General features: G+C 45.3%; 3 protein-coding genes across 11 annotated transcripts in view; 2 read left to right on the top strand and 1 right to left on the bottom strand.

Annotated features, from left to right (window-relative positions):
- Positions 1–4,355, top strand: part of LOC139600207 (protocadherin Fat 4-like) — a 35,208-nt gene extending 30,853 nt beyond the window's left edge. The window contains exons 38-42 of the mRNA XM_071448219.1: positions 790–945; positions 1,727–1,924; positions 2,445–2,567; positions 2,951–3,161; positions 3,626–4,355. Coding sequence (XP_071304320.1) covers positions 790–945; positions 1,727–1,924; positions 2,445–2,567; positions 2,951–3,161; positions 3,626–3,823 — 886 coding nt within the window. The 3' untranslated portion in view covers positions 3,824–4,355. The remainder of the gene's footprint in view (positions 1–789; positions 946–1,726; positions 1,925–2,444; positions 2,568–2,950; positions 3,162–3,625) is intronic.
- A 189-nt stretch (positions 4,356–4,544) lies between these two features.
- Positions 4,545–13,630, top strand: LOC139597669 (activator of 90 kDa heat shock protein ATPase homolog 2-like). Its single transcript, XM_071443270.1, has 9 exons — positions 4,545–4,679; positions 4,770–4,960; positions 8,498–8,583; positions 9,192–9,306; positions 10,511–10,599; positions 10,813–10,935; positions 11,442–11,543; positions 12,306–12,357; positions 12,566–13,630. Exons 1-9 carry the CDS (start codon positions 4,600–4,602, stop codon positions 12,739–12,741), a joined length of 1,014 nt encoding a protein of 337 aa, XP_071299371.1. The 5' UTR covers positions 4,545–4,599; the 3' UTR covers positions 12,742–13,630.
- Positions 13,631–16,116: 2,486 nt separating this feature from the next.
- USP34 (ubiquitin specific peptidase 34) overlaps positions 16,117–23,016 on the bottom strand; it is a 118,994-nt gene continuing 112,094 nt past the window's right edge. For 4 of the 9 annotated variants that reach the window (XM_071441951.1, XM_071442040.1, XM_071442188.1 and 1 more), the window contains exons 73-81: positions 22,573–22,677; positions 22,323–22,447; positions 21,165–21,317; positions 20,125–20,248; positions 19,356–19,435; positions 18,660–18,800; positions 18,387–18,533; positions 17,863–18,022; positions 16,117–17,382 (exon numbers count right to left, since the gene is read on the bottom strand). In XM_071441951.1, the coding sequence (XP_071298052.1) occupies positions 16,796–17,382; positions 17,863–18,022; positions 18,387–18,533; positions 18,660–18,800; positions 19,356–19,435; positions 20,125–20,248; positions 21,165–21,317; positions 22,323–22,447; positions 22,573–22,677 (1,622 nt within the window). In that variant the 3' untranslated portion in view covers positions 16,117–16,795. The remainder of the gene's footprint in view (positions 17,383–17,862; positions 18,023–18,386; positions 18,534–18,659; positions 18,801–19,355; positions 19,436–20,124; positions 20,249–21,164; positions 21,318–22,322; positions 22,448–22,572; positions 22,678–23,016) is intronic. The other 5 variants (XM_071442256.1, XM_071442519.1, XM_071442426.1 and 2 more) reach the window with 3 other exon arrangements.

Raw genomic sequence — 23,016 nt, 5'->3', positions numbered from 1 at the left:
ATCCACCAATTTTTGCCTTGTAAGTTTTGACCCTGAAGTTGACACGTCTCAAAGAGGTCACTGGACTAGACAATTTCATGTGGTCTCTTCCCACCTCAAGGTTTGTGTCATTTTTAACAGCCTAGGATAAAGGTTTTCATGGATAGCAGGATAAAAATGTGGAGACATAGGGCAGACACCACAAACCAAACCCACCATTAAATTAAAACAATTGGGCATGTTAACAAAGATGGAAGATATTTTGTTTGGCTACACATAAACATGTATTTACATTAGAAAGATTGAGTCCTGTGCTTATGAAGGGAAATCACTCTGAAGGTGGGAAAAATGATTTTGTGATGTTGGTGCTATTATGGACCAGTCCTTGTTGGTAAAAATGAAATGGAAAACTTTCTTGGAAGAGCTGGTGCTGACTGCTACCAGAATGATGGATTAACTGGGCCACTGGTCCCATCCAGCACAAAAGCTCTGGAAGAAGAGGAGAAAACCATGAGGATTATGAGACTGAATTTCCCTCCTCCCCACCTTTACTGGTTATAGTAATCTATAGATATTTTTTTCCTCTGCTACACAATCCCTCAACAATTTTGGAAAAAATAGCTTAATTCCTTGGCTGATGATAATCCTGCATTTTTACATGCTTCAACCAAAATACCTGCCAAGGTACTTTTATTAGCATCAATTAATATCTGCCAAGTGTTGTACTAAATACTACTTCATTTAATTTTCAGAGTAAAAGAATCTGTCATTGCCCAGCTAATTAAAAATGTTTTCTTCATATGATGCCAGGGTCCTGGAAGAGAAACTTGGATGGAATGTATATGTGCTTAATATCTATTCCAAGGAGTCTGACAGAAATTCAAGGAGCAGCACTGATGAAACCCAAGTAAACATCATTGCCTTTGATGAGGCCCACCAGGAAGTACCTGCAGAAGATGTGAAAAGGTCTGGATGGCACAGTCTGAGCTCTAGGGGTCAGAGCTCATGCAGACAGAATTCTAAAAATTCAGAAAGCTGATTCACTATTTACTGAAATCTAATTTTCAGAGTTTGCCAAAAACATGAGTAAGGCTGTTTCATTGTGCAAATTAGATTTAAAAGTCAGAGAAAATTTAAGAGAAAAAAGCTGACTGAGAAAGAATATCATTAAAATATATATTGACCTCATATATATATATATATATATATATATACACACCTAATATATATATATGTATATGTGTATATATAGATATTAGGTGTGTGTATATATATATATATACACACCTGAGATATATATATATATATATACCTGAGATAGATAGATAGATAGATACACACCTAATATATATATACACACACCATATATATAGATATATATATACACACCATATATAGATATATATATACACACACCATATATATAGAGTATATACATATAGACCATATATATATCAGAGTGGCAGACTGTTGATTAAAACCCCACACTTCTTCAGGTGTATTTTACATTTCTTTGGTAACCTGTCAGTGACGTGGCTCTAGTTCAGGTGTCCAAGCCCTGCAGCATTTCAGGTCACAAGCACCAGGGCTCTGGAAAACAGAGCTTTTCCTGAAGGAGAGACACGACGAGCCCGAATGCTCGGAAGAGGTCCTGGCAGAGCAGGGAGGGATGTTCTGTATTTTCTCCACCACTCCTGCAGCCAGAAGGCGGGTGAGGAGCACGTGCCCATTTTCCATGTGTCCCCAGGAAGCTGAGGGAGCAGAGGGCTGCCATTGAGCTGGGGCTGCAGGACGTGTTCTCAGCGCCCGTCAGCGCGGCCGTGCCGGAGGCTGCGGCGGCCCCGGCACCCCCGGAGCGCACGGCTGCCATCGTGCTCGGGGTGCTGCTGGCCATCACCTTCATCGCCTTCCTGGCCTATGTCCTGCTGGACCTGAAAAGGAAAAGGTACCCCTGGTTTGCCTTCACAATGCCATGCACCTTCACTGCTGATGGGTTTAATGAAAGAAAGGCGTTTGTCTGATAAATCAGCGGCTTTTGCGGGGAGCGCTGCCCGAGATTGGTTATGTTGGATGCACCACACACAACTGGAAGTTGTTTCTTCTTGTGCAAAAGCAAAAACAAAGAGTTCTGAACCAAAGAAATGTGGGCAGCAGAAATTTTCACTGGGAAGGGGAGCACATGGGTCTTTTCCAACCCTATAAATGATGAAATCAAGGGAGGTTTTGCTTTCAGTGGCAGCAGGGCCACATGGTAGAAGAAAACAATTTCCAGAAGGGAAGCAAACCCTACTACCATTATGGAAAAATAGGAAATACTGCAAACTAATCCCCAGAACAACACTAAAAATAAATGTTGTGTATTAAATTTATAACACAAGTAATTAATCTTCTGTTTCTAAAACAACTGTAAAGCCAATCTTCAAAAGGATTTTTTTATTGTTATTATTTTAATGTATTATTTTCAGAAAGTATGGGAAACAGGATTTGGTTAAGAAAGTTGACGTTATGGAGGGCATTGATAACCCATGGGCAGATGACAAAAATGGAAGTCTGAAAAGCTTAGAGAAACCAGAGCACATGAATAATGGGTAAGTGGACTGCTGCAATCACAAATTTATAAAAGACTGCATATAAGAACCATGGTTCTAGTTTATTTTGGTACCATAGGATTTTCCTAGGATTTCCCACTAGGCTAAAGGTCCATTTTTAAGGACCCTGAACATGACAAATTAAAAATCTCTACACTTGAAGGAAGTTAATACCTTTTAATCTTGTATCAAAGGCAAATTCCTACTTAGTCTTTAGCAAATTGTTAATCCTAATGCAGAAAAGACCCTTCAGGATACAAGAAGCTACTTAATTCCCCTGGGTACAATCCCACCAATTTTGAGATCAGTGTACTTGCTGCTCTTGGTTGTAAAGAGGCTGAGATTTTTATGTGTGGTGCTGTAAATTTTCTGATCTCTCTTAGGAGAACTGAGGTGATGTCATTTGACAACCTGGAAGGCACCAGAGGAGATGATTCTGAAAAAGATGAAATTCAGGCCCCCCAAAAAGACAATTACCTGGAGACAGTGCTGCTGGATTACAAGGGTGAAAGTGAGAAAAATGGAGCACCTAAAAAAGCTGCTGAAAGTAGAAATGTGGAGGTCCAGCCCACAGCGAGATTCACACCAGAACAGGTAACAAGATTTTTGATTGCAAAGCATGGAGTGAAAGGTTATTTTATTGTTATTCACCAAGTAACTGAAGGAATTATCAAAAAAAGCTAATCCAATAGAACTAAAACCAAAAAAATCTTGTGATGTAATCCCTGGGAGTGTCCAAGGCCAGGCTGGACAGGGCTTGCAGCAACCTGGTCTAGTGCAAGGTGTCCCTGCCCATGGCAGGGGCTTGGGGCTGGACAATCTCTTAAGGTCCTTTCCACCCCAAACCATTTTGTGATTCTATAAAAACTCTTAGGAGGGGCTGTTTGCCCATGCCTAGGAGAAGGAGCAGGACTTTCATCCAGAAGTGATGACTCTCTCTGTCTTTATGGAATGTGAACAGTAAAGGGCTCACAATTTTATGATTTCCACTGTTTATAATTTCTCCACACTCAACCATGTGTAGCTTTCTGCCTCACCTGCACTACGCTTTTTTGCAGGACTCCTTTCCAACAGACACAAACCAGAAGCCAGCTCTTTCCTTAACACCTCAGCCCACACTGCCTGCCCCTGAGAAAGAACTGAAAGGAGTAAAATTTTCAGAGGTGGCAGTGATTTTGGACCCAGAGTCTGGAGATGATGAGCCTGGAGATGGGGAGTCTGAAAACGATGAGTTTGGTGATGATGTATCTCTCTGATAAGAACACTCGATGAAGAACATTTTTAGAAAAACCACAATGAGACTCATTGGAACAGCTCAGAATTAAATGAGCAATAAGAATATGGGCAATGTTATCCAGATTTTAATTTTCTTGCTGTTTTAAGGATGGATGAGGAAGAGAACAAGCAATATGCGGGAAGGGCTGCAGTGCTGTGCTGCAGGGCTGCTTTCCCAGCAGCAGCGCTGTCTCACTGTGTATTTAATTTCTTCTGGCACGTGTCAAGTGGGCAAGACAATAAACCCGATTGCAGAGGCGCTGCCTTGTCATTGCTTCAGATCGAATAATTTTGGGACATCAATTCTGTTCTTTTGCGCAGAATCGTCCGCCGCAGTGTCTGAAAACAAGAGTCCGCTTTCTAATTTTCCTGTTTTCCTCCATTTTTTTTTTCTTTCTCTCCTCTTTTCCAGCGAGGCGGTGCCTTCCCTCAGAGCCGGGAACAGCCCCGAAGGAGCGGCTTTTCCCCAGGCCCAGGAGCGGCTTTTCCCCGGCCCAGGAGCGGCTTTTCCTGAGCCCAGGAGCGGCCGCTGAGCCCCAGAGCAGCGCGGAAGCTCCCGGCGCTGCCGTCCCCGCTGCCTCCGCCCCCCGCGCCGGGAGGAAGGGCAGGGCAGGGCAGGGCCGGGCCTCGCCTTCCTCCTCCTCCTCCTCCTCCTCCGGCGGGGCGGGGAAGTTTCTGGCACCTTCTGGCGGTGGCGGCGGAAGCGGCCGGCGGGCAGCGGGGGGAGCGGCGGCGGAGGCGGCGCCGCGGCAGCGCCATGGCCAAGTGGGGCCAGGGGGACCCGCGCTGGATCGTGGAGGAGCGGGCGGACGCCACCAACGTGAACAACTGGCACTGGTGAGTCCCTAAAACAGCAACAAATCCCCGGGATGCGGGAAGGGCCGGGGGAACGGGCGGCCGGCGCTGACCCCGCGGCTCCCGGGGCAGGACGGAGCGGGACGCGACCAGCTGGTCCAAGAGGAAGCTGAAGGAGGTGCTGGAGGGGCTGGTGGTGGAGGGCGAGGCCGGGCGCTGCGAGATCGGCGACCTCAAACACGTGGAGGGCGAAGCGTCCTGCAACAGCCGCAAAGGGAAACTCATCTTCTTCTACGAGTGGAACCTGCGCCTCAGCTGGAAAGGTACGGGGCGATCCGGGGGCCTCCGCGGGCATTGCCGGGCCCTGGCAGCGTGTCCGGGCCCGGCGGGGAGGTGGCACCGCCCGGGGCTCCGCGCTGTGCCCGCTGCCGTCGCGGCCGTCCCTCCGCAGAGCAGCCGGGCCCCGGAACGCGGGAGCTGCAGTGACTCAGTCCGGGGCTGGAGGCGATTGCGGGAGCCACGTGGGCCCGGACGGGATAAATGCGTGTTCCTAAATAACCTTGAAACCCGAGCTTGGCTTTCCCCTTCAGCCAGGCTTTTCCCACCGAGTATTCCTCGGCACTGCGTCCGCGGGCTGTCAGCACGGTTACTCACTTTGCTCTGCAAGAAGTGAATGCCTGCATTGTGGTGGCACTGACAGCAGAGTGCGGGGCTGGTTCGGTGACACTGTGCCCAAATTCCAGCTCCACATTACAGCTGTGTGCTCCTCCGTGCCTCTGGGGAGCAGGAAAACCTAGGAGATGTCACATTACAGCTGTTTCCATAACCGAACTGTAGTTTACATTGAGAATTACAAATTACAGGAGGATAAAACTCTTAAGTGGGAAATAGAAATAATTCTTGATTATTTGGGGTGCTGGGGGCTGTGCCCGTGCATTTTTTTGTTGTGCCATATCCATTTGCAGTCCCAGTTCTTGGAGTTGCCCTCTGCTGTGCTTGCCCCGTGACAAGTTCTTGGTTTGCAGTTTGGCTTTTGGTGATGCCAAGGAATTCTTCCCGTTTATTAAATGCCTAAAACTTGACAGCACCTTGTGGCCTGTGTCTTGCACTGGAGTAAGAAGCAGGAGCAGCTGATGGAACGAGCCTGCACAGGAAATTGTCCCTGGATTGTTGTAGTGCCAAGTGACAGGCCGTGCTTCCCCAAATGCTCTCTGTATTCCTCAGCCCTGGGGTGTGGAGGCTGCCCTGACTGCAATATTGCTGAGACCAGAACAGATCTGGAATTGGAGTCTGCACCCACAATAAGAGGGGACTTTAAACTGAGTACTCTTGTTTGTTTTAGGTAGTTTTATATGTTCCAAGCGTGTTATAAACTGAGACCACACTTAGAGTTGTGGTGTAAATGTTAACAGAGAACAAGGCAAATATTAGACTCTTGTGCAGTTTAAATCCGTGTAGATAAAATAATTGTAATCAATTTTTTGACTTCTTTAGGTTCATCTAAGATCACCTGAAGCTTTAAACAGAGGTTAGCTCAGCTTTGTGTGGTTTGTTTCAGAGTATAAAGTTAGAAGCAGGCAGACAGTATTTTGTTTGTGTTTCTATGCAAGTTCTCTCTAAATGGTTTCTCTCCAAGGTGTTTATGCTGGTCAGTGTTTAGAGACAGCTCTGACTTTGCTATTGCTGAGTGAATCATGGCTTTGAGAGCTTCATTTTAAATGAGTTGGCTACTACACAGCAGGAAATTCTTAAAAAAAACCCCAGAGGCTGATGATTTTCTTTTTTTTTGTGATAGCCAGCATGTTGTGTGTTTTGAGGGCTCTAAATTAGAAGTGAGAGTTCAGATTGAACTAAAAAACTGTAATTAGTTCTACAAGTCTTCAAGGATAAGTAGGACTTCAAGCTTTGATTAAAAGGTGAGTATGTAAGGACAAATGATAAGAAACCTGAGATTTGCAGCTGGTTTGGAAAGTGCCAGGTAGGAAAAACATCGTATTTAGCAATTTAGGTAATAAAGAAACAAGAAAGTGAGGGACTGAGTGTACTTAATGCCACTAAAACTGAGAAAAATGGCTGTTCTATCATTTTTAGAGGATGCATTGAGGATTTTAATGGATCATTCCACATTGTGGTGCAAGCTTTGTGAAAACACGTTTGTCCTTTTAAAGCAGGTATTTCACCAGTGTGTTATAGCTGGCTCTTTCTGAGATGTGTGCTTCACACTGGACTGGCAGGAAACCAAAAAATAATTTATTCTCAGGTCTGTTATTCAATTCCACTGAAATTCCACCACATAATTTGAGTGATTGATAAAAAGGTAGTAAACCTTAGTTTACATTACAGTGGTAGTGAAAATGCAGAGCTGCACCAACGTTCTGCCTGTGTCATGTGGAGCCACCAGCTCTGTTTGTTCTCTGCTTGGACTTTGCTGCCCAGCACAGCCACTGGCACTGTGAAACTTTATTTTAGAGCTGTGAAAACTGCTGGTAGGATTAGCTGACTGAAGTCAGGTTGTGTTTTGCTCCCCAAAACTCCTTCCTGCACGCCTGCACTTCCTTTCTGGGCAGCAGCCAAAAACCAGCTGGGTTTTATTGTCTGCAGAGAGCACGGTTGTGTGGTTTTCCTGTGCTGATCCTGGTGCTGGAAGAGGGCAGGGAGGAGCACCCAGAGGTGGCTTTGTGGGCCCAGGAGTGTTCCAAGGATGGCATTAACCAGTCCCCAGGGCTTTACTGAGTGGCAGGTTCTCCTGGGAGACTCCAAGCTCAGGTTCTGCTGTCCCTGTGTGGCTGTGGATTAACAGCTCTGTGTGTTGTGCAACCCCTCGTTGCCCCAGACCCGAGTGGGGAGGGATCTTTGCACTTTGGTTCAACAGCTCTGCACTCCTCTCCATGCCAGGAGCACCTGGGCTTTTGTTGGGTTCTGTCTTGGGGGCTCAGGCAGTCATTAAAATAATGAGAGTGATGGTCAGGGGCAGGGGAACCAGGTGGCTCCTGTGAACGTGATTTCCCCAGAAATTCTGCATCTGCCTTGCTGATAATTCCCTTTGTGCAGTCGTGCTCAGCCCTGGGCTGTTGGAATTGGAGTTTTGCTGATGAAGCACCTTGGTAGATTTTTAATGTTCTGGCACTGAGATGACAGACCTGCCTGGTTCTCTTATTGCTTTCTGAAGAGATTTTACAGTCATCTAATTAGTGAGTTAATTTAAATAACAAAGCACTTTTGCAAGGCCAGGGGGAAGAGGCTTCAGTGTAATAGAACAAGCCTCAGACCTTCCAGTGCAATCTGAGGCAGAGCAGCACGGGGCAGCTCGGTGGGGTGGGCCTTGGCCCCGAAGGATCAGAAGTGGAGCAGAATTCCTGTCCTTGCTGACTCTTTATTGTAAAGTGCTTAAAAGTCCTATCAAGTGCTCTGAATGTGCACCTGAAGTTCCTATTTTTAAACTGTCAGTTGTATCCTTCTCCATTCTACACGTGTGTGTTTCCTGGTAAGGTTCCTGCATGTTGGCAGTTCCACACAATTAAAGAGGGAAGGGCAGCGTTGCAGGGAGCTCCTGCAAGCAGAGCAGACACGTTCAGGGGAGAAGGAGATGATTTTCCCCTGCCCACCCTCAGATGTCCAGGCTGTCAGAGCAGGTGGGAGCAGTGCAGGGAGCAGCTGGGCCCCTGTCCTTCCCTCGGGGCACCTGGATGGGGACACAGCTCCCAGGAGAGGCTCAGGTTGCTCTTCAGTTCCTCTAAATCAGCCTCGAGGCACCTCCCTTCAGGTAACACCTTTGTACAAATGAGTTCCACGTGTGAAACTGGTGCTGTGGGGGAAAAGAGTTTTAATGATGCACTCAAGAATTTGTTATGTTAATACAGGTACAGTCAAAGAGTCTGGTGAGAAACATAAGGGATCTGTTGAAATTCCTAACCTGTCAGAAGAAAATGAGGTAGATGATACAGAGGTAGGTGTGCAACACTGGTATGGCTCTATAGGTGCACAGTTCTTAAATAAAATTAATCAATATCAGGCATCATATTTTGATTTATCCTGTTATTAAGTGGGGTAATTACTATGTGGATAGTTTATTTCATGCTTTTGTTTATTATACTTTGAATAATGCCTTATTCTGTTCTCAAATTTACCAGTGAGAAATGTGCAGTTTGCTTTGCTAATGAATGATTGTGATAATATTTTAACTACAAATTTGAGAAGAACTCTGCTTGGAGTCTTAAAAAAAACCCCAGACCAACACAGCAAACCACTGCCAGCCCTAAGACCTCAGGGAATCTCTGTGTTGGCTGGATAATAGTGGGTACTGGGCTCCCACAGATCCTTCAGCCTCTGCTGAGAAGCAGCTCTTGGCTGAACTAGACTGAGTGGAGATACTACATTTATTTAATGTGTTAAGAGGACTTGCTTTTAGCAAAGGTTGGCTCCCCCAAGATCATGAATTGGAAATTGCAGCTGTCCTCTGAGCATAGCAAACAAAGCCTAACACTTTCCTTTGTTGCCAGATCCCAAAGGCTCATGGCTGGGGTCTCATAAACGCTGTCATTTTTCTGTTTCTAGATAAATGTTAGCAAGAAGAAAGGGGAAGGGGATGTTCTGAAGGAGCTGATGAGAACTGAAGGAACCACCAAAGTCAGAGAGGCCCTGAGGGACTACCTGAAAGCACTTAAAACAGGTAAATGGAGCCAGGTGGATTAATCAGCACCTTGGAGTGTCCTGTGCAGGTGCCTCTCCCGAAGGCCTTGCTCAGACAGTGCCAAAGCCCTGGGTTTGTATTGCTGTGATCTTTGATTGTCACCAGCTGACTTCAGTCAGTCCTGACACTCAGGATCTGGTTTTGCTCTGAAAGTGGCCGTGTCCAGAAGGTTCTGCAGTGACTGAGGCTGTGCTGGGTCACACAGGCCCTGCCAGGGCTCAGCTTGGCCCTACCTGGACTGGCCAATATTAGGATTTCTTTTTGTTGTCTGATTTTAAAAAACTGCCTTCCTTGCCTGAACTGCTGCCTTATTTTTGTGACCCTTTGTTTTAGTTATTAATTAAATTAGTTATTTTCTAGAATTTCTGAAATGCTGTCTTTATTTCTGTTCTTTACTCTATAAATTAATTTTCTGCTCATCTTTGAGCTTGGCATTATCATTTGAGATTCTAAGGCTTTATTATCCTAAACTTACTAAATTTATAAATTTTCACTTGTTCTTCTGAACCAAAGGTGAACCAAATTTAATTTTTCCTAATTTTTCCTTTTTTTTTTCTTTTGAACTCTGGTATTTTTGTGAATGACAGCTGTTTCCAAGAACTAGGAAAGTATGCTCAAAAAATTGATGCATTTACAGCTGGTAGTCAGAATGTTATCAGGTACATCTCTGATTGTGAAATACTTTGTTCAATTATTACCTCTTTGTTAAATGGTGTGTAATTTTCCCAAGTTGGATGCACCAGTTTTTGGCTTGAGAAATTACTGTGTATGATTTTTAGGGTATCCAAAGATTCTTTAACTCTGGAAGCTCAAAGGGCAGCAGCCTCTGACAGTGATGGCTCCATTCTGGACTGAGTTTCACTCCAGCCTTCTGCCAAACTTTTAGAAGAATTTCTTTGGGTCTTATTTCTCTTTGATCTGAACATCTGCTGTGCTGCCAGAAGTCTGTGCAGATGTTTCTGATTTGGGGGCAGGTAACTTGGAAAAGCCTTTTGAAGGGAAATTGCTGTTAGGGCTGTTCCTGATGGAAGCTGAAGAGTAAACTGGGGAAGCTGGGTTGAGTTTTATGTCCTGCTCAGTTTTACCCATTCTCCAGGGCTGTGGTGATCTTCACTGAGTCTCTGAATGTCAGGGGGGTTGAACAGCTCAATTTCACACTGAAAAGTGCTTTTCTTCATTTCAGAGTTCACCTTGGGAATGATTCTGCCAACAAAAGCTGCTGTAGGTCAGGAACTGGCCACGGAGCGAAAACCAAGCGGGAGCCCTGTGCAGGTGTGTTGGCTTCAGGTTTTCCCCCTGAATTCAGTGACTCCTGAGTAACAAAACTGCTGAGGAAATGCAGAACTACAGTGTGCAATTGCATGTGTTCACAGCCTGTGCTTGAGAAGGTGCAGGTGCCAACCCCCTTGCCCTGCCAGCACTTTGAAGGGTGCAGATCTCACACTAATTCTCATTCCTGGGAATGTGTTTGTTTTTGCTTTGCAGGACTCTGTTACACCACAGGCTCTGGATATGGTTGGAGTAAAAATTCCAACAGTGAGGATACAGATGAGGGAAGTCTTCAACTCTCCAGCTGATGAACTGTACAGCATCTTCACAAAGAAGGAAGTAAGTGATCCTGTCAGGAGGCATTTTAACTGAATGTGGCTGTTGATGCTGCTGAAGAGTTATGTGAACAATGAACACATCACAGTGTTAAGTACAAATTCCATTTGATGAGAGTTTATTAGCCTGCCTTAGAAATTTTTTTTGCCAATTGTTCCCTTAGCAAAGTGAAGCTGCATCGTTCTGTGGTTTGGGTGCTGTCCCTAACAAAAGCTTTGCTCTTTGATGTTGGTGTTATTGAGGAGCCTGAAGGGCTCAGTAATAGCACTGCTGCTACCCACAGCTTAATTAGATTAATTACTGCAGGTGATGATACTGTTGTTTATAGGGTATGAAACACACAATCACTAATTTTGGGTTTGTGGCCTTTAAGGGAGTCTGGGCTGGTATTGGAGAACTTTAAATTACCACCCCAGGGCCACCTCTGGGAACAGAAATGGCTCTGATTCCTGCAGCTCCCCTCCCTTGTCTCCCAGCCTGGTGCATTTTGTGTTTTTCTTTTTTTTTAGTTGGTACAGAAGTTCTCCAAGTGCCCAGCTGTGATTGAAGCAGAGAAAGGAGGCAAACTCCAGATGTTTGAGGGCTGTGTCAGTGGTGAATACACAGAACTGGTAAAAAGCTCCTGCTCTACTTTAAAAAGGGAAGGGGGGTGGTTCCTTCTCTGAGCTAAAAAGCAGCATAAATTTGTGAATTTGAGCTTCTCTAGTGAGTATTTCAGTTCCTCTCTATTTCACAGCCAAACAGTTGGTCTGTTTTTGTGTGGGACTGACCACACCTAAGGACCTGCACAGGGAGCAGAAAACCCAGCACAATTCTTTGTAACTGAGAGGAGGAAGGTTTAAGGTTTGTCAACCAAATCCCTCTTTTTAACTGGGGAATTGATCTCTGTTCTATTCAGGGCAAGTGTTACCCTGTCCCAACTGAATGCTGGTGCAAATAGAAGGGAAAAACCTGATAATTAGAGCTCAGCTGCATTTTTGAAATGTCCTAAAAACCATTTTCATCTGCAGGAGTGCCTGACTTGTGTGTTGGGCCAGGCTGGGTTGTGTAACACCATCTCTCAGTCACACTTTGAAATTTCAGTGGGGAAAACTGGGCCTGTCCTTGTTTCCTGCAAGAAAATCAGTGTTTTATGTGCAGTACCCAGTGAGTCCTGGTCTTTTCCCACAGCAGAAACACAACAGTGGAATGCAGCACGCTGAGAGGTCCATGAAAACAATTTTTTATTTCAAAACCCAGACCCCAATCTTGCTCTTGTGTACATGCACGTGTCCAGAATGCCACCAGCTGCTGCTCCTCTCGCTGTGTTTGAGGGAGAGCTGGGATGGGAATTCTCTCAGGTCTAACAAGGAGAACCTCCCTCTCTTCCCCAGGTGCCAAGCCAAAGACTGGTCCTGAAGTGGCGGTGTAGGAGCTGGCCTGAGGGTGAGTTTTCCCACATCTCTGGTGCTGCAGGGCTCCTGTGCAGGGAGAAGAACCAGTCCTGGCAGGGACCAGCCTGGGCTGGACATCCAGCCCTTGGTCCCTGGCCTTGTGAAAGAGGCAGAGCAGAGAGGGAACCAGCAGCAACAAATGGCAAATTTTTCTTTCTTTAAAAAGCTCCTGACTGAAGGGTCCTGTTCTCTTCCCTCAGAACATTATGCAACTGTGGCCTTGACCTTCCAGGACCTGGCAGCTCAGTCGGAGCTGGAGCTGGAATGCAAAGGGGTTCCTGTCTCCCATGAAGAGAGCACAAGACAATGTTGGAAGAAGCAGTATTTTGAAGAAATACATCTTTTACTGCAGCAATCAAAAGACAGCATGGAATGATAACAGCACTGTAGTTTTGTTAGGGCATTACTTTTTATACTTTGTTAACATTTGGTTTTCTAAAAAAAAAAGAAAAAAATATAATTTATTTGTGGGAAGAATAAAGACCCACCTCTATGAGACTGTACATAGTTTAAGCACTATTTATGGGTTTTTAGGGAATGAGAGGCAAGTCAGACTGTGTACATCAATAGCTTTACCTGGGGACAGTGATCTCTGTTCTGCTTGCCTGGAACTTCAGAGTGATAATGATCCAGTTGCAGTGAACCCTGCCCTCAGAGGCAGGTGAGCTACACCATCAATAGAAGCATTTCCAGTTCCTTAACATTCAGTGTATCAAGTGGCAGAATTAAATCCCTGTAGGAGACGGAGTTCCCAGCAGAGGTGAGCTGCAAGGGATTACAAAACTGCTGATCCACTTCAAGAAATGGGGGTGTCATTTACAGCCTCTGTGGAATACTTGCTAGGTGCTTTTAACTGCAGACTCTTGGCAGCTGCAGTCTTAGGAAGATAATTAACAATGTCATGTAATTATTAGGTCTGCATGCACTGTACTCCCTTCCTTGACCTCGGTGTGACATTTATTTAGCAAGAAACAAACAGTAGTAGTGCTTTCTTCCTGCAGTTCTGTAAAACCTTCCACTGCAATGATTCACAGCCCTCTGCAATGCTGTACCTCAAAGAGAACAACTGTAAAGAGAATTTTGACAGGAACAGATTGTAATTCCTAATTAAACCATCTTGAGGTGAGCAAGGATGACTTAGGTCTCAAATGCTTTATAAATAAAGTGTACAGATAAAATATGCAATCTGAAACAATTTGACCACAATAGGGCAGGCTGCTTTTGGAAAACATGCTTGGCTCAATAAAACTATGATTTTACATCAAGCTGATTTTCTCCATAGACTGATACTGCCACACTAACTAAGTTTCTCAGAAGTTAAGTCCTGTATATTTTATTTTGACAGAGTGCCAACACATGGCAACCTTACCACCCAAAAAGCTTCCATCATCCTGAGGAGACAGAGGTGCTGCTCCCTGCTAGAGGCCAGGCTCTCCTGAAACGTTTGCAGTCAGTTGTTAACCCCTCTGAACCGAGGTGAGCTCTGTGTAGTGGAAAGAACAAAGTCCCCACAGGGACAGGAGAGGCTCAGAGCACTCCCTGGGGGCTCTGTTTTAAGTGCCCAGGTGCTGGGTGGGGAGCAGCCTCTTGAGAAATGTTGGATTTTAGCATCTGTTTCTGAATGCTCCAAATTTAGTTACCTTTTTCCCCCTCAATATTTAAGGAAGAAAAGGCTGATGTCTTGAATCCAGAAATGGTTCAGGGTAGGGGTTGACAAAGGGAAATGAAGGTCGAAGACAGTTCAGGCTTCAGCAGGTTTTTGGGTAGATGGTTGAAGAGATACTGCAATATTTAATCCTTGAGAGCAGGTGGCTCTGTGCAATTCCACCTTCCTTCAGACAGTGAAAGTGCAGCCCCAGTACTCCCAGGGCACTGTGCTTCCTCATCACTGAAATCCCCTGGTTTTCCTGGCTCCCTGCCCTCACTGGTGGTGAAAAAGACAGGACTTACTTGTGCTTCCAGTGTTGCAGTCCCTGCTCCACGTGTGACGCTGCCAAAACCCCTGGACAATGAGGAGGAGCTGCTCCATTCCCCTCTGAAACTGGTGCTAAAATTTCTCCTGGACTTCCCAATTAAAAATGTTAGATGGTAATTCTCTGAGAAGGACAAAGAGAAAAACAGTACAATGGCAAAGACATTGTTTGTAAGATAATGGCCAAAATTCTTCACAGATCTCAGCACTTCAAGTGCCACAGGAGAGGCTGCCTGTGCATGGAGAAGGTATTTAAAAGCTTCATTTTGAAGGGGTTAAATGGGAGGTAGAAATAAGTAATAATAAATGGGAAATGGGATAAAACCTGGAAGCAAATCAAAGCTTTTAAGAGATTGAGGAAGCCAGTGGAAGATGAAAGGGTTTAGGGTTAAAGGGTTTTCAAAGGTGAGATAAGGGAACATCTTTAAAGGCAGAAAAATACAAACCAGAAAACTGATTTAAAGTGAGAGAAGGGGAATAGAATGGAAGAAATAATGACTTACAGAGCACAGGAGGTGAGGGAGACAGAGGACAAACACCTGGAAACAGGCTCTGGAAAATGAAAACACCTTTGTACAGGTACTGTTTACTTCTGTTCAAAAAACTCTACTGCAAAAAAGGTCCCTGTAAAAACTGCAGGAATACTCAAGGGGGAAATTAGGAGGTAAGGGAAGAGCAGTGAGAGTAATATTTCTGTTAATCCTGACATGATTAATGGTGCAGCATTTGTGTATCTTTTATGAAATCATAAAGCAACAGGCAGCAGCTCAGGCACCATCCCAGCTGCACAGTGTTAATAAGGCTGATTAATTAATTAATTAAGAAAACTACTCACCCAAACGGGTTCCAACAGCTGCTCCAGCTCAGGTTTCCATCCATAGGCCAATGTTTTCCTTGACAGAAAAATGTTGATTGTAGAAGTCTTGACTATGACTAGAAGCTGTTGATGATTTCTCTGGAGTTACAATCTGGGGAAAGCTAATCAGAAAAAGTAATAAAATTATTCCCAAAGAGAACAAAACCATAGTTATTTAATGTCTGAATAATGAGGATACCAACTTAGGCACTTACCAGTGTCAGCAGTGTCTGTAAATGCAGGATAAAAACGCATTTAAATTTGTAAACTTTGAAGACAAACTAATTAGAGAACATTGAAACCAATGAGAGTAAATTCAAAGGGAGCAAGAGCATCACAGACTCAAGGAGAAGCAAGTGATGCAAAACTGCAGTGAGGGTAGATGGAATGAAAGAACTTTGAAGAAAAAAGACCAAGGCAGATGAATATAATTGAAAAACAAATGAGCAACTGGAAAATGAAGCTGAAAATGGAGTTTAATCAGATATTGGAACCAGCAGCATTGACAGTCCAAAAGGTCACATAGGAAACTGGTATTACTCAGAAATAACAGGGGGAAGTATCATGGGAGGGATGATAAAGTCACTCCAGGGGTGCAGAAGCTGTCAGAAAGTGAGGGGCACAGCCAGAGACAGCAGAGGGAAAAAAAGAAAAGTCTGTAAATGGTGCAGGAGAGAAATTGTACAAGAGATGTTAAAATCAGGGAAATGAGATGCCAGGTTCCCCTGGCTTTTGACAGCACTTCAGGTTCCAACACAAGCACCAGTCCCTGTCCACTGTGAGGCTGAGCACTGTGCACACTGAACAAGCACCAAAATCTCCATCAAATCTGAACTCTGCCCATCATTTCTCTCTGCTGCTCTGTCCCTTAGGAAGTTCTTTGCTGAGAAATCCAAAGACTGAAGCAACATATTATAAACCAATGAAAAGTCATCACAATCAGTTTAATGAAGTGCACAGAATAGCAATTGATCATGTCAATAAAAATAAAACAATTAATTTTACATCAAGTGTGCTTTATTTCCTCCACAGGTATTCTGTTAAATAAAGCACCATATATATACTGCCAGGCCACAGCTAAAGAGGATTCTTTACAGAATCAAATTTCTTGTGGTTGTTTAGTATACAAGTAAACTTAATTTTGATAATAAGAACCACAGCGATCTGAGGCAATCTGCCTCGATTATAAGGTACAAAACTGGCACAGAGGACACCATATTATACACAGTAAAAATGCCATAAGTTTAAATTACATCATACAGGGCCAGGAGGCCCTGTCTCCCAGACAGCCATATTAAATGAAAGCCACTACAGTGAACTCTTAATTACATAAAACATAGCCATTATCTGATTGCCCTTTAAGAAAGTGTACGGTAGATGCAAAATAAAATAAAATTTAAAAAAAATAATCTCGAGTTCTGCCTGACCAAGAATTAAGCATATAAATCTATCTTGCCATTCAAGCAGAGAGCACTGGACAAACTGAAGCACAAAACAGAAATAAGCAAAACTTATACAAACAGCATTTTTTGGAGGGGGAGAAGGATTTAAAAAAAAAAAAAATAAAAAGAAGACTTAAAAGCAGACATGCTCCATCTAATGTCAAGAAGCAGCTTGGTTTCCTTTCCCGGATATCCGTGTGACCACGTGAATCGTAGACTCAATGGTCCTGCACAGGATGTCTAAAATGTCATGCTGCTGCATGTGACTAAAAAGTCCTCTGGAATGGCCACAACTGATTGATAAATTACTGTCGGGGTCCTGGGGCGGTAAGGCTTGGCCATCGCAGCTCCGCAAGTCCGCCAGGTCGGATAAAACCGCCGAGATGGACGTGGAGGGGAACTCCGGGTCCTCCTCGGCCCCCGCGGCCTCCTTGGCCGCCTGCAGCTCTTTGAGCTCTCTGCACTCCTCGAATTTCCCCGGCCCGGGGCCGGGCTGCTCCTCGTGCTGCGCGGCCTCCTCGGGGAACGGCGCCTCCATCCTGAACTCCCGGCCCGAGGCGCTCCCGGGGGACGGCGGCTCCTGCTCCGTGCCGGGGTCAATGATGGACGAGTCCCGGGTCTCGTTGTCCGAGGCGCTGCTGGGGGTCAGCGCCTCGCGGGGCTCGCCCTTGGCGTCGCCGGTGTCCCCGGTGTGCTCCTCGTCGCTGCTCACCCGCCGCCGCTTCACCGGCGTGGCTCCCTCGTCATCTGCGGGGACACGGCACTACTGTCACAGCCAGCCACCCTGCTCCGCTCAGCGCGGCTGCAAACACGCACCTCCTCCTCACAGAGCCTGTGCGCGCACAAACTGCAGCTCCGGCGGAAAATGGGATTCTCCTGGACTACTGGGATTGGGATTTTGGGTACCACTGGGATTGGGCCATTCCCTGGCCCACCCTGTACTCTGTATAACAAAATAACCTATTACATTAATTTGATAAAAGGTTCATTAGTGCAACACCAAACCTTTTCAGGAACACTGCTCACACCCCCACCCTTCTGCACACAGCACTTCAGCAAACATTTCCTCACAGAGAGTCTGTGCCATTCACAAACTTCAGCTCCATCATAAAATGGGATTTTTGTGTCCTACTGGGATTTGGAGCTAGCAAATGGCCCACCCTGTACTTTGTATAACAAAATAACATTACATTAATTTGATGTTAGTTCATTAGTGCAACACCAAACCTTTAGTTTTTCTTTCTTTGGCTTCTTGCTCTTGTAATGAGTTCCTCTGTTGCTGACAAGCTCTACATTTGTTTAAGAGCTCTTGTAAAGTTGGGATCAGGGCCGAGTTGAGCTGTTTAGGAGTGTGCACCGAAAGCAGCAAGGCAAGTGCTCGGAGGTCCTGGAACAGAGAAACAAACTTGAGGCTTACTTCAGACTGGTGCTTGATGAATCCTGCCCACAGAGACTGCAGTAAAGAGATGCTGCTGTTCATGTTGTGAGCAGCCCAAAGATCCCTTCTGGATCTGTCGGCTGACCTGAACACAGATCTGTCCTGGAGGTGACAATGCCCTGCTCAGACACAAAACCTTGCTGGGTCACAGCACTCCCACCATTAATGCTCCCCACAGCCAGGTGAATATTCCCAACTTCCCATGGCCCCTCCAGGAGCTCAGCTGGGGCAGGGAGTGCCTAACACCTGGCACAGGGCACTGAGGAGTTTCTGGAGGGAATGAGCTGCCTCGTGTTCCTTAGCAAAGACTCACCCCGTTTAATGTAGAGCTTGCTTTGGAAATTTCAACTCTCTGGTTGCTGAAGTCAGATTCTAGGCTTTGATACTGATTTATTAGGTTTGTAATTAAAGTGTTGATTAAGTTGGCACAGTTTGCTTCAGAAAATACCTGCCCTTGCACCTGTGGAAACAAAGTATTTTTTTTAAAGCCACAAAAAATTGGAACTGTGAGAACAGAATCGAAAAAGGAAGCAGCATCAGTGCCTGCATTCCTTGGAGTAATAATTACTGCTAAAAGACCACATACCTTGAGGAGAAAATGTGTCAGGAAGGTGTAGACAATGTTGTTGTTAAGAAAGGTCCTTTCATCCATCAGAATGCATTTGATATATTCTGCAAAAACTGGATCTTCACAGAGGAGCTTCACGCAGTTCTTGGACATTGCAGACTGGCAGGGAGAGAGAAGGTGGCAGAGTCAGCTCTGGAACTGCAGCCAGGCCCACTGAGGAATAGCTCAGCTCTCTCAGATGCCAGTGAATGGTACAAATCAATTACTGACAATTCTTCCTCCCCACTTTCCTGTGATGAGGCTCCTTCCCCAGGAAGGCCAGTTTATCCCCAGCAGTGTGTGACAGGGACAGAGCCTCCTGATCTGTGAGCCAAGCAAGGCTCCTCTGCAATCACACCCAGACTTCGACACCTCATTTTTCCTCCATCATCCCAGTGTTTGTGCTACATGAAAAGCTGGAATTTCAGAGGCAGGATGAGATGATTTCTGCACACCCATCACCATTACTGGGGGGAGCTGCTGTGTTAAGCTTTTGCAGGATGTACAGGGAGCAATCAGAATTTACCAGACTTTGATTTAGCAGGGCTTCTCAGACAGCAGTCACACAGGCAGAATATTTTACTGAACACCACCCACCAGTTAGAGCTGTGGGCTCTTTGTTCCACATTCAGTGTGTTTTCCCTCTGTTTCCATTCTGGTGGTTCTGACTCTTACCTGAGTCTGGCACAGCTCAGTCCAGAGTTTGGGGAAGAGTGCAAGGTGAAGGGGCAAACCTTCATAAGCAACCAGGACACCTGCAATGGCATGAGGGAACAAGTCAGTGTGGGAGAACTTCGTGGGACACAGGCCAATTCCTCAGAAAAGCAGTGCCAGGGTGCCCTGTCATTTCATAGGATCACATTCCAAGTATTTTGTATGATCAGAAAGCTGCAGTGTCTGTGAGGTTTTCCCAGTCCATTTCATAACCACGTTGGGAAAGTGTGACAAACAACAAGCAGATGGGTGATTTAGGGGATAGAAGGACATTCTCTCATTGCTCTTTGGATGACATTATTGGTGTGACACTCTGGTCTGTGCACACTGAGGAACTCGCCCTTGGGATTGTGGGGGAACACAAAAATTAGAATATTGTCAGTTAATTGCCATTGCTGAGATGCTGAGGATTCAGGATGTGATCCAAAGCCATTTAAACTGCCAATCACCCAGACACAGCCTTAGTGAGTCCTGTATTAAACTCTTAAATGTACAATAAGACTGAATCCTCAGTGGTTACCTCAGTCTTTTCTGGACAAGCCCAAAACATTTCAGTCATGTGGGTAAGGCTGCACTTTCTTATACACAGATTTACAGCTTTGTGGATAAAAATATTACCCAAAACCAGTTTCACAAGTTTTCCTTAAAAACTCTGAATAGAAAACTTAGCGCAGAAGGACTCAGAGCTATCACGCACAAAATCCTGTGGCTGTTTCACCTGGATACTTACTCATTTTCACTAAAGTTTCAGTAAACTTTTCACAGTTGATTGCAACCCGACACAGGAGGTGGATGAACTGGTGGTAGGAGAAGAAATAGTCCAGCAGCATCCGGTCGTAAACATCGTCCTTGCCCTGCAGATTTAAGGGAGCCTCATTTAACCTCAAAGCCACCAAAGGCACCAAAGCCACAGCTCCCAGTGCCCTGAGCATCCCCTGCCTGCCACCTGCCCTGCAATGCTCCATCCTGGGTTACAGGAGAACACTGGGAGCCTCCAGGTGCCTCCTCAGCCAGCCCCTGGCAAGCACCAGGGTGTGATGGAGGAGGGAAGCCAAATGCAATTCCTGCCAGGAAAATCTTATTGGAGGGTTCTGAGCCAGCACCCAGAGGGTGCAAAGCTGTGCAAATGGCACGGCTTGAAGAGGACAGGAAAGAACAGAGTAAGTTTGTATCACATACAGACACCTAAATATATATACACACTACTGCTTTTTAAATCATAGCTTGTCAGCTGTGATCTGTAGAAACCAGAATTTTCTCAAGACTGAGCTTCAGAGAATTTTCATTCATATCTCGAACCCAATGATACACATATGTGGATATTTTAATATTTTGGACATACATAAGCTTAAAGTGGCATCAGCCAGAGGAATGGCATCAGAGAGCCACGAGGAAACCTCGAAAACTCAAGCAAAAAATGCAACCTTATACAAAGCAACTGAATGAAAAACAAGCATGCAAACCCACAGGGCAATGTGACTGTGGATGTGGTTCCACAGCTTTGAAAATATTCTCCTTCCTAATGTATTAGGAATTGGATATAAAGGGTGAAATACTGTCACGTAATATGACAACTTTCTATATTTACATTATGTAGTGTCACTTCTGGCTGCACGATGGGGAAACCCACTAGAGGCAGTTTGTGGCTCTCTACCATCCTTTCAAACACTGGATTTCTGGCTCTACCATCTTTTCAAACACAGTCAATTTGATGGTGCACAAATAGACACAGCATCATTCTGAAAGCTTTAAAAAAGAAGGGTTACTTACCCTACAGTAACCGTGCTTCTTCGAAATGTGTTGCCCACACAGATTCCCATCTACGTGCACATAGGCCCCATGTGCAGGAGATTGGATTCTTTCTGAATAGCTGTGTCCACTGGGGCTGTGCCTGCACCCAGTGTGTCCTTGCGACCACTGTACCTGAGGGCACAAGGGGTATGGCGGCTTCAACCACCACTCAATTCCTTCACCCGAAAGAATCCCCTAGGACAGGACTCGGAATTAGCACAGCAGGAGGAGCACAGAATCTGTGTGGACAAAGCATCTTGAAGAACCACAGTTACCGGACAGCAAGTAACCAGTTCTCCTGCTTCAAATGATTGTCCATACATATTCCTTTTTGGGTGGGATTCACCTGACCTGACTTTAGCTATCTAAAATCTACAGCCACTGCTGCTCCCTGCACGCCGTGGTGCCTGGGACAGCAAGGAGGGGAGCTCTTTCTCTCCTTCCCAGGGTAACTATTCATGGCAGGAGCCCCAGGAGGAGCCCCAGGAAGAGCTGGATGAGACCTTTTAGATAGGCAAAGTGACGTGAGCTGAATCCCACCGTTGCTGCAGCTGTAACAACGGGATGTGGCGAGTCACTACGGAGCAGCCCCACCAAGCTGGCATCCCATCAGGAAGCCCACAGAAGGGAAAATGGGAAGTGAAAAGACTTAAAGCCCTTTATGACATTTCAGGCACTGGATTTTACCCAAACAAATAGCAGATTATGCCTCAGCCCCAGCTGAATGGACTCTAAAATGGAACCTGCGGGGTCTCCTTGGCTGTCTGGAAATAAATCTTAAAGTAGTGTGAAACCCATCTAGACAATCCCTGGGTGATGCCTCAATTTCCTTTATAAATGCCACAGACAGAGTGGGAAACTACCAGAACGTGTGCAATGGGTTTTTTTCCTACCACAAGGCCCAAACCCTTATGGTGCCTGCAGTATGAAGCTGTGTATCCCCAAGGGCAGGGAAATGGTGCTTCTCAAGTGCACATCTAGAATGGAGTATATGAGGACAACACATCTTGAAGAAGAATTATGCTTTGTTTACAAAGAAAAGGCAAATGCATTGAGCTACTGGATTCTGCCAACACCTTTATACAAATGGGAAAACAACAGAGAAATGATTCTTTCTAGGACCACTTGTTTACATACCTTGCTGGCTTCCACCATGGTGGGCAAGAGGCACATGTTGAGCTCGGGCCGTGGAGGACGAATATTGCTTTTCCCCCCTATTAATTTCAAATTTTCACGACATGGAAAATAAGGTCCAAGAGACACTGTAGTGTAAGTTCGGATAAAATAGGGATAATATTAAAAAGGTCAATATTTGACATCAGCAAGGAACAGGATAGAGTAATAACAGTGTAAGAGAACTTCAAAAGACAATCACTGAAATACCTACTTGGGATATTACTGTGGTGGTATGTACAATGATTGTGCTGTAGAAATGGAACCAGAGTATGTAGGAAATCATGAGGACTTAAAAGTACAAGCTCCTTGAGGACATCTACAAACAAAAAGTTGTTTTTGCTATTACAAATTGTTATTTCTTAACAGCAAACAGTTCAACTTAAGGCTCATACATTTGCAAACTCTCTCTCGTATCCCTTCTGCCGTGAGCAGCACCTGAGTGTGACACCCCTGGCTCCATCCCAACTCCCTTCACCTCTGCCCTGGGAGAGACCCTGCTCAGTGCTGCAGCAACCACCAGGGAGGGGCCAGCTTGGACAGGGAGAACCTCTGCACAATTACCCTCTTTGCTTCTTCTTTAACAGAGCAGGTCTGATGCCTGGAAAAGGGCAACCAGCAGCAGTCAGGAGCACAACGAGAAAATACTCAAAATAGG

The sequence above is a fragment of the Agelaius tricolor genome, unplaced genomic scaffold (genome assembly GCF_023055355.1).
Source record: "Agelaius tricolor isolate 1412-34295 unplaced genomic scaffold, bAgeTri1.0.p SCAF_1, whole genome shotgun sequence".
Lineage (NCBI taxonomy): Eukaryota > Metazoa > Chordata > Aves > Passeriformes > Icteridae > Agelaius > Agelaius tricolor.
The sequence above is the reverse complement of the archived record's forward strand: the minus strand, read 5'-3'. Positions and strand labels throughout refer to the sequence as shown.

Bases quoted from the DNA above. Each gene is read 5' to 3' on its own strand.
- LOC139597669 (XM_071443270.1), top strand. From the start codon at position 4,600: ATGGCCAAGTGGGGCCAGGGGGACCCGCGCTGGATCGTGGAGGAGCGG. The intron at 10,600-10,812 runs GTGTGTTGGCTT...TTTGCTTTGCAG, and splicing joins CAAGCGGGAGCCCTGTGCAG to GACTCTGTTACACCACAGGC. The intron at 12,358-12,565 runs GTGAGTTTTCCC...CTCTTCCCTCAG, and splicing joins GTGTAGGAGCTGGCCTGAGG to AACATTATGCAACTGTGGCC.